Source organism: Morone saxatilis, unplaced genomic scaffold (assembly GCF_004916995.1).
Source record: "Morone saxatilis isolate NCDOM2014 unplaced genomic scaffold, NCSU_SB_2.0 Contig12, whole genome shotgun sequence".
Lineage (NCBI taxonomy): Eukaryota > Metazoa > Chordata > Actinopteri > Moronidae > Morone > Morone saxatilis.
The window spans coordinates 827428-838127 of NW_023339674.1; the positions used below are offsets into that span (position 1 = coordinate 827428).

Sequence of the window (10700 nt, forward strand, 5' to 3'; positions counted from 1 at the left end):
CTGTCCCAGCATGCAATGCCCCAGCTCGCCACACAAACCCGCAGACATGCAGAGTCAGACAGGTAGGAATGGGCTCACGAGTGTGACCCAGGCTGTGAGTTAGCGTTCTGCTGCATTATTACTCCTTCACCTCTGTCCTGTTTCCATTTTCTCTCTTTCATTCTTCTGCTTTGGACTTCTTCTCCTCCTCCCAGCTCCAGCCCCAGGCTTCACCTCTACCCCCTCTTTCCACCCTCCGCCCTCCTCCTTCCATCCTCACCCTACAACCCTGCGAACCCGTTACCAAGGCAACGGGGGCGTGGGTTTCTCCCTGGCTGAGGTCCATCAGGAGCTGCAGATGTTACAGAGGCAGCTGGGAGACAATGAGAGTGCGTCCGTCTCACTGTATATGCACGAGCTTACTGTGAACTAACTGTCGTGTGTTTGAAGATCGATATTTCCCGTGAAGCTGACGAGGAAACTTTCAGGGGAACAGTGTAAACTTTTGTTCTGAAGAAGATGATGAACAGCTGAGTTAGTGGGCAGGAGCTCGTTCTCTAGCCAACGTTAACCGAGTTTAACAGCATGTTAGAAAATGGAGACAAAGAGAACAAAGATAGTCAGAGAATATCCAAGTTTTTACATTTCTACATTATTCTACTATTTTATTTAATCTACAGTGGCTCTACGATACAAGGAATCTTTAACCTAACTCATAATTATTCTTAATGCCTGGATTTCCCCTTGAAATCAATGAGATGAGGCAGTAGAAACGCTACCACTTATGTCCACAGGATCAACAACATAAAAAAAACACAATATAAAAGTTCCTTGTAGGAGCTTTAAATGATTGGAAGTCAGATTGATCCGCCTTTAATGCATCCATACATGTAAGAGAGGGAAGAATGAACCAACGACTGAATCAGTTTCTGCGTGGAGATATACAGGGTGTGAAATGAAGTGAGAGTTGATCGGCTTTAATAATCCACATGCCTTCCCTTTGTCTTTAACCCACTGCACTTTCTTTCACATTGAATAACTGTTCTTCCTTTGTTCCTTAATGAACCCACTGCATGCAGCTTGAGAAGGATTTGCTGTGATCTTTGAACACTAATGAGAGACGGAGCTTTGACACACCCCAAACCAGGCCGATTTAGTTTGGCCGATTAAGTCGTTCCCTACGTCAGGAGAAATCCCTTCATCTCTCTTTCAGTCTTTCACTCTCCCTTCCTTCGTGTCTCACTAACACTCAAATTTTTTTTAAATCGACAATCCCTCCAGCACGTGTCTGCAGTGTTTTCTCCTCTAATATTTGATATGTTCCCTTATTTTCTAACATGATGTTCGTGTCTCTTCTTCAGGGTTTTCCACTCCCCAGTCCAAACCTCTTCAGGGGTTCCCGTTCGCCCACCAGCAGTCCGACTCCTCGGCCTTCCTGCCTCTCTCCTACCACACATACCAGCCTTCTCCTTTCAGCAGCGCTGCCAGCAGCAGTCTGGATGCCAGCTCAGCAATGAAAGCTGGGGCTAGTCTGCTGGAGAGCAGTGCATTGTGGGATATGGCCTACGGTACCCGACCAGTGAGACTGGGAGCTGACCTGTCTTCAGGATCCTCAGGGTACCAGTCAGGCACCAGTAACACAGGTAGATACACACTCGGATCCTTGTTTAGGGAAAGTATTTGATAAAGAGAATCCACGTTGTTTGAGATTTTCAGCTGTGGGTCAGAGTCTGGGCTGTGGCCGCTCCTGGGGTATAAAATAGTATCATCTGCCCAAAAAATGGACATTAAAGTATTGATCAGGAAGAATTCTGTTGTTCATGTACACAGTAAACAGCTGTCATTCAATAATCAGTCCGAACTGCTTCTGTAACTCAACACTTCCTGCATGTTTCACATTAAACCAGGAACGGGGAAGATTATGTATAATTGTACCGTGGGAAGCTGAGGGAAGGACATAATGCAAATTTGATCTGTAGTAACATCCTGAAAAACACAGACGTGGTCCCTTACTACTTTGTACTAAACTTTGGTTTGATTCATTTGATTCTTTTGGTATTTCTAGTGAGATGTCACAGCGTTCAGTAGAGAATATTGCTGGTCTCTAACATTACAGATTATATGTGTGTGTTGTAGGTTCAGACCTGATGAAGGAGCACCTGAGAGAGATCAGGAGTCTGAGACAGAGACTGGAGGACTCCATCCAGACCAACGATCGCCTCCGACAGCAACTGGAGGAGAGGCTGGCCCGCACCGCCACTGAGAAAGGTAACACACACACACACACACTCAATTTGTAAATGCATACTTCAAAACAACATGGTACAGCTTTGTTTTACATACACATATAAGATTAAAAGCAATATACGAGGTAGACAGAATACAAACAAAAACACAGCAATAATCAGAGATAATATTAAAAAGAGATCTGGACCTTTCTGTGATCAAAGTGATCAATAGGGTTTTAAAATCAATTCTAAGTCTTACTGGTAGCTAGTGCAGATGTGCTAAAACCCTAGTTTACTGGTTTTCTTTAAAGAAGCTGTTCATATGTTAGAACCCATAAAAGGAAATATAATTTGGTAAGAAAACAGCACTCTATAATAATACTTACTATAGAGATTTAATTAAAAACCTAATATAAGCAGAGTTTGATGGCAGGTTAACTAATCATGACATGCTCTCCCTGTCCTCTCCAGGTGCTCCTACCAACATCTACATCCAGGGTCTGGACTCTGTCGGCCAGCTCTCCAGTGAGATCCGACTGCTGAAGGAGGAGAACGTCAGTCTGCAGAACCAGCTGAAGCAGATCACCAAAGGTACAGTCTGATGTTCGCTGCCAGGAAACACGTCAGTGACATTGTGAACAACAGATTTATATCAGACAGAGGTTATCAGCAGTCTGGGGTCAGCACTGTAATGCTGTGTGTCCTCTGCAGAGGGCAGCAAGGAGGCGGAGCAGCTGAGGGAGGCGGCGCTCCTGGAGCGGGCCAGGTTGAAGGAGGCGGAGCTAGAGGCTGAGAGGTGGGCGGAGCAAAGCAGGAAACTGCAAACTGAGGCTGAAGCTCGCAACCAAGAGATTTCACAACTGAAACAGGACAGACAGCAGAACCAGGAAGCCATCAACAGGTGTGTGTGTGTGTGTGTGTGTTTATTAGACTTGAGGACATTTTGTCAGGTCCTACCTCGCTGCAGTGATGTAGACGTGTACTCCAGGTTGTGTCAGTACACCGTGATGTCACTGTAGAGCAGGATATGGCAACAACAGGTTAAATGATGATTTCATGTGTTCTCACAGACTCCAGCATGAGGTGAGCGTCCTCCAGCAGCAGCTGTGTGAGAGCCGCAGTCTGGTCCACTCTCTTCAGTGTGAGCTGCAGGTGTACCAGAGAGTGTGTGGAGTCCCCACAGACACACACTCAGGTAGGAGGGAGCTGTATGAACTTCTAGAGACAAAACGTAAATGTTCGGAAAACTGTGAGAGCTCTCGAACGCCCCCTAAACCAGCTATTAAAACCTCAGCAGAAATATTGATACTCTTGCTAATTTTAGTCGTCTGTGTGTGTGTGTTTCTGAGCAGGTCAGGTCAGTGACGGTGCCCAACTCGACCACAGCACTGTGACCTTTGACCCCAGAGATCTGCACATTCAGCTGGAGCAGCAGCTGAGCAGACAGGCCGACACCCAGCCTCGATCCAGGAGACAGCTCTTCAGCGGTCAGTATGTCCGACACGCCGGACGGATTAAAGCAGATCACAACACTATAATGAAGAAGAATGATTCTGTGGAACTCAATAAGGGAAAGATGTCATATTATTATTATTATTATTATTAATCTTTCTCCACAGACAACGTTCCCTCCCCGCCGGTGAGAGACACTGGACTCGTCAGTCCTTCCTCTCCTCCACATGCTGCACAGAAACACGCAGAAGAAACTGGAGCAGCTGATCAAGGTGAGAACCTCATCCAGCCAACACCCTGTCACAGTAATCCAACCTCTGTTACACAACCATCACTTACCGACACACATCACCCTCCACAGCACAGAGAACTCGTGTGTTATATCTGTTTCTCTTGTTTTCCTTCCCAGCAGCCTCGGCCCTGCAGGGTGGAGCTCCAGACGGCTCATTCGCCCACCGTCATGGCCGTCACGCAGTGGGCCACATTGATGACTTCCAGGCTCTGCAGCAGCAGATCCTGGAGGGCGCCGCTGTCCTCCGCAAGATGGAGGCCGCTCTTTACTCGCAGGAGTTCAGCCTTCATCAGGTGAGAGAGCCACGGACCAGCAGCTAATTGAAGTTTATGTCACGTTTTGGATTATTAAGAATAAAGATGAAAATCTCCACCAGCAGCTTTTAGAGGTCATTTAAAGCCATGATGAGTTAAATTATGAATATATACAGCATCAAATTATTATTATTATAGACAAGTGTTTGTTTGTTTAGACGATCCATATGGAGATCGGTGCAGTCTGTTTTATTATCACTGGAGGGCGCTCTAGTGAAGGAAACCCTTCTCATATTATACGTTTTTAAAATGTGATACATTTAGTATTGAGACATCTAAGAGTTGGGGACATGTGATTGACTGAAAGTGGAGGTGGCGAGGACCCATGACAACAACACTTGGAAATAACAGCAGTAATTTTAGGGAATTTTACAGTTTTTTTATGCATTTGTTGTAGTCTGGAGTCAAACAGCAATATTAGGCTCTATTGGCTCAATTGTTGAGGGTCTGTGGGATCCAATGACATAAGCATGGTCCCATAGGCATCCAGGAATTTAGCAAAACTAAGCAAATAAACTAAGAGGGTGGGTTCCCACAGTCTCTGACTGGATTATTCATGGATAAAGCAGCTCCCAGATGGATGAATCATTAGTTGAACTTTGTATGAATGTGTTTTGTGGTCTCAGCCTTCAGACTCAGGTTCTGTCAGGAAGCTGCTGTCCGACACTAAAACCCTGCGACAGATCCTGGAGGAGGCCGACTCTCTGCTGCGGATGTTCTGGAGAGCAGCTCTGCCAAACGTCGAGGAAACCAAACAGGTCAGGACCAACATCAAGACTGAACTAACGCTTCAGAGTCTGATGGAAAAGGAACCGAGAGCCTTCTTTATAACTTTGTCCAGTCATTTTTTTCCATCTTATATATGTAATAAAAGTCAATCATGTCAAACCTCCTTTTTATAAACTGATCAGAAAAATGAACACTTGAACAAACATCAGAAACCATCTTTGGAAAAAAATAATTTGACTGGATTTTCAGATTTCCAAAAAGATAATTTATAGCTTTTTTAATCTTTCTGGCTCTCAGTGATGGATTACATAAATAAAACGTTGAGTTAACAGCAGTCGCTGATAGACTAACATGTACTGTGTCTGTCTGTGTTTACAGGATCAGTCTCTGAAGGAGGAGGTCGTTTCTCTCCGTCTGAGGCTCTCGGAGCGAGAAGAGGCTCTAAAGGACGCCATGGAGAGAGTGAAGAGCTCCAACCGCACCAAAGATAGCATGGAGCACTTTATAGTCAGCCAGCGTGAGTCACTGACGCCGCTTTACTCTTTCCAGCAGATCATATTTATCATAACTCTTCAGTAATGACAGTGATGATATTTATCTTCTTTTAATCTTGTAAAGCCATCTGTGCTTATTTGATCTCTTAGCCACTACGGACATCATCTGTGTCTGTTTCACCCTCTTGCGTCATCTTCTATCTCTTGTTTTTCCCAGCGCTCTCTCCTCTTTCTTCATCTCTCTGTTTCTTCTTCATCTTTCGACCCCGAGCAGCTGTTGGCCGACTCGGCCTTGTGTTTCGCTGCTGATCTGAAAGCTTCTGTTTAATGAATGAACAAACAATGACTCCCAGATGTTCTCTTTACAGTGTCGAGAACACAGGACGTGTTGAGGAAAGCCAAGACGAACTTACAGGTGAGTTCATGTTCATTCTGGTTCTGATAACTGTGGACTTTGGTGGGAAGATGGGACACATTTTATTAACAGAGAGAGAAACGGTCAGTGAAAGTCCCGCTCACCTCTCTCCCGCTGTTTCTCTTTCCTCGGACACCTGCTGAGTCTCCTCAGGAGAACGAGCTCAGGATTTCCTCCCTTCACCGTGCCTCTTTCTCCATTCCTCCTTCCTCCTCCTCCTTTTCCTCCTCCTCCTCTTCCTCACACCCCTGGCTTGGTAAAGGTATGGTCCCCCTGGCTTTGCTGTGCTCACTTCAGTGCCCTCATAAAATGTTGAAGCTTGATGAAAACAGTGGCATTAAAGTCATTTCCTGTTAAACTTTATTTAAAGCTGAAGAATTTTACTTTAAAACATTCAAATTAACTGAAATGATCCACAAAACATGAAGAAATAACAGGTTTGAGCATGCTAACCAGCTAGCTTCAGCCCGTCCTGTCTCATCCGACCACTTTGTACCTCAAGAGGCGATAGTGAGTCACTGTAGCATTCATCTGCCCTCAGTCCAACAACACAGTGCCTCACGCTCCTCTCCCACTTCACTCCTCTCCTGTCTCCGCCTGAACCCGCCTGAACCCGCCTGAACCCGCCATGCCTTAGTCGTCCCCAGGAATCAGAGTCCTGGTTGTGTTCACTGGGAGGCTGCGGATCCCATCCCAAACTAGTCTCTAACCTTCAAGGTTTTAACAGATTGTCCCTTCTGGTTCCCTAAAAACCTCCTTCTCCAGGCAGTCCAGAGCTCCTATGCAGTGCTCCAGGCTCCTAGTCTGGGCAGAGTCAGTTCATATATATATATACACTAAATGAATGAAGAAACTCATTCTTTTTCTCCTAATATTAATCCACCTCGACACGTTACTTGTTTGTGCAAAGCAATAATTATCAAATTACAATGTAACACATAGTCGGGGAAAGGTTGTCTGTTTCCACTTTAAAGGCACCCTGTGAAGTTTTGCAGTGTTTTGATATGTGGCCCCTGTTTTTATAGCTCTTGCCCTGCTAACACTCAGACATGTTATACACATTATGACTGCAGATGAATGCAAGCCATAAAATGATAAAATAAGAGACAGAGGAAGAGCAGAACCCCTGAATGTCAACAGAAGTGTGTTTATTTACTAGAAACTGTACAAACCGACCTGCCTTTATATTTAACATGGGGACAGTGTGAACCTGCTTCATCACGCTTTGTCAGTTTGTCTTTATTATTCCTGTAAATTGATTAACCTGTGTGCACAATAAATGTTAGTTCCCTCAAATTAACCATTTGTACGTCTAACCAAGACTTACATCAATTTGCTCTGACTGCATCAAATTACTTAATTGATCCTGCCAAAAGTTTTTATTCCTCACTGGGTAAAACTATATAAAATGTTGGGTTTTTACCTGTTCTTAAGTCATAAATAAGTTATTTTAACTCAAACAATTGTTGTAGCAGATTACATTGAACATTTTAAGTAACACAGTATTAATTTGAGGGAATTAATTCAGTTTTTAATGGTACTAATTACTCACATGAGGGAGCGTTTAATCAAACGTGCATAAAACTCGTCTCTCTAACATCTCCTCTGTTGTGTTTCAGCTGAAAACGCAGGACGCTTCTGTGAGCTCGCCTTCTCTCCTGGTTGGGGTGTCATGAAGCCCCGGACCTCCTCCATCTCCTCCTCCCCTGCTGTCCTGGGACCGGCTCACCGCCACCACCAGCGCCCCCTGCAGTCAGCCTTCCTGTAGTGCACCAGCCACCAAGTCCCCTCATCGACATCTGCTGTTCAAACAGAAAAATGCTGGAAATTCTGCCTCTCTTATTGGCTGGAGAAACATTTCAGTTGAGTGACGTCTGAGTGTTGATGATGGTTTTAAGAATGTGAATGACTGTAATTATTTTAATAATGTGTGTAGGTGTTGGGAAGGCTTTTGTTGAGGCAACTGAAGTGTTTTTTTCTCATTTAAATGAGACCAGACTGAGTTTGGCTAAAGTTGGTTTATGATTCATAGCTTCTGATATCAGTTTACTCCAGGTTTGATAAATCTAACCACAGCGGTTTGTAGCACATGTATGTAGTTTAGGCAGATGAAAAACAGTCAAATTTACAATTTCCTAAATCTGAATGTCTTATAACCAGGGGTGCAAAGCGGGGGGGCTTCTGGGGTTCTTGCCCCAAATGTTTTAGGCTTTTAAAAAAAACTTTCGTCATTTCACTTCAGTCTCTCTGGGCCAGAAAATCAACTGAGCAAAAGGCTCTAAAAGATGATTTCTTCTTCTGGACAACTATTTTGTTTTGCAGATTTTTAGGCGTTCTTTTGTCTCAACTGACTTTAAAAATGTGCATAAAGCTGCTGAAGAGGGGAATAAACTCTCCCCTGGACCCCCCCTACGTTTGAGCTCCCTCCTTAAAACACCTTCATAGGAGGAAATGTTGTACCTTAACTCATAAATCTGAAGCTCCAGATCAAAAGCCGACTCCAGCCTCGTACTTCAGCAGGGATTCAAGACACAAAAAATCCCCCTGATGCCAGCAGGAACGGGGCTTTAAAAAAAAAAGCCAAAGCCAAACTGCAAAGTGCTTCCTGTCAGCCTCTGCGGAGGCTCGTGTTTGTAGTTAGCGTGTAGAATAGTTGCATGTGGTTTGAGCAGCTCGTGGAAACAAAGCCATACTCTCTGACGGGACAGTAGATATGTTTTTGTTTTGTCATAAAAAATGTCCAGCTACTGATAAAATATGGAAAATACTAGAACTACCAATAGACAGTTGGGTCAGATAGCCGGTAGATGATGTTTTCGTGCATTTACTCACAAATAAAACACAGATTTAGGGATTTGTTTTCCCCACTCATTGTTCTCAGACTCCAGAGTGTCGCTGTTAAATGTGGAGTGAGTTCTCTTCAGATATTTAAGATGAATATGGGTCCAACCCAGTTGTTCCTGCTGAAACCTGCAGTGTTTGAAAGCCTTCTGATGAAGCCTCTTAGTAACGCAGAGTTAATACAAACACGAACATGTTACAGGCGGCACTCATCGAGCTGCCTTCAGTAACCTGTCACACCAAAAGAAGTTAATTTTATAGTGAACGGTCCAAGAGAGATGACATTTCATTTTTGTAACCAGAAATATGGACCACACTTTTATCTCTTTGGGTTGTTTTATTTTTTTTAAATCTCCTTTCGTTGTTTTGTTTTTTTGCTAAATTTGTGGATTTTTTTTTATGTTTGAATTTTCCCTCAAGATGACAATCACTTTTAAAGAGACAATCGTCAAGGGATAAAACATCTATAGGTACAGATGTTTTCTTCAGAGCTGCTGCAGGATTCATGACGCTCACTGTGCAAACGAACTTTTCTGAAACTGGGTGTTTTACACTGGCTAACTCCACATTTTCTTTCCGTTGTAGTTTCTCCTTGATTTCCCTGTAAAGTAGGTTTTCTGTTTTTGTGCATGAACTGAGGCTTCACTGCCCTCTAATACTTTCACTGAAATATGCAATTTTTTGGGTTACTGTGCAATAATAGCCTTCGTGGATGCTTTTTTGTGGACGTTTTTAGGCCTGGGTATCAAAGTGCCATGTCATCTGTTTTAGCTCTGGAGCTGAATTAATTTAAACAAACTGACTCTTTTTGGATGAATGCATCCAGATTTGTGACAATCAATTTAATGGCCCGCTCTTTTTGGCTTCATATGAATCAGAGTTTTATACACAATGTGGAAACAGGCAAAGAAACAGCACTGTAATGTGTTTATAAAGCAATAAGATCAACCAAAGTGAACAACGTGTACGTTGTCAAATCAGGTGTAAAATGATCACTATTTAAATGTAATTCCCCACAGGTCAGAGGTCAAACTTAGTGTCTTTCTGTAGCGTCTGTGAGGGTTTTAGGAACCACGTCTCATGTATGTACATATTAAAGGGAGTGTGTACATCAATGCAAGTCCTTTTATTTGTTGTTGTTGCTGTTCAACAAAGACCAGCTGTATTTTTATGCATGTTCTCTTTATTAAAAAAATGTTTTTGGGGTAAAAGAAAAGATCCTTTTTAATAAAAGAGGATAAAAACAACATCTGTCTGGTTTGTTGTGTTTCTTGGATCGACTTTATAACACTCATTTTTAGTTTGTAGTAAAGAGAAATAGTTAAAAGAGTTGGGAGTGTTACTTTAATCCCATACAATTACTAATAACCTGTAGTCAATAATGTAACTTGATTACTTTGTTACTTCTGGACCAAAACACCAAATATGTAAATAAAAACAAGAGAAAAGAAATATCAATAAGACGTATTGATAGATTCTATAAGACAACAGGACAATGTGACCTTCTGCTCAGTAACTGTAACTGTAATGGATTACCTTTTCTTTTTGTCCTGATTATGTAACTCAGTTACATGTAATCTATGTACAGTTCATACACTAGGACAGTTTCAAATGGTTTCATATAAAAGATTAAAAAAAAACTAATTTGAAGAAGAAACTATCACAGTGAGAAATAAAGTAATATGTTTACACAGTTGGGTCAGATTACTTTGAAATATAGTTACTGAATACAAATTATGTGGCATTTTTAGTGATTTGTAGGCTAATTTAATCCACTAGATTACCAAAGAATTGTAATTTGAACTGAATTTTTGGATTATTTTAAAATAAAACATTGCACCTAATACTTCACAATGTCAGATCAGAAACCTTTCATGAGTTAATACAGAATTAAAAACCTTTTAATAATTTTAAAATCATTTTAAAGACTAAATCAAAAATGTAATCAAGTAATCC

At 42.4% G+C, this 10700-nt stretch overlaps 1 protein-coding gene across 1 annotated transcript in view; it reads left to right on the forward strand.

The window, feature by feature from the left end:
- LOC118321835 (myomegalin-like) overlaps window positions 1-9991 on the forward strand; it is a gene marked incomplete at its 5' end in the record, with an annotated part of 22687 nt that extends 12696 nt beyond the window's left edge. The window contains 15 exon segments of the mRNA XM_035653365.1: window positions 1-62; window positions 195-368; window positions 1341-1622; window positions 2116-2247; window positions 2679-2798; window positions 2919-3108; window positions 3278-3402; window positions 3560-3694; window positions 3827-3931; window positions 4069-4244; window positions 4892-5023; window positions 5373-5511; window positions 5857-5903; window positions 6057-6165; window positions 7523-9991. Coding sequence (XP_035509258.1) covers window positions 1-62; window positions 195-368; window positions 1341-1622; window positions 2116-2247; window positions 2679-2798; window positions 2919-3108; window positions 3278-3402; window positions 3560-3694; window positions 3827-3931; window positions 4069-4244; window positions 4892-5023; window positions 5373-5511; window positions 5857-5903; window positions 6057-6165; window positions 7523-7671 — 2077 coding nt within the window.
- Between the last annotated feature and the right edge of the window lie 709 nt (window positions 9992-10700).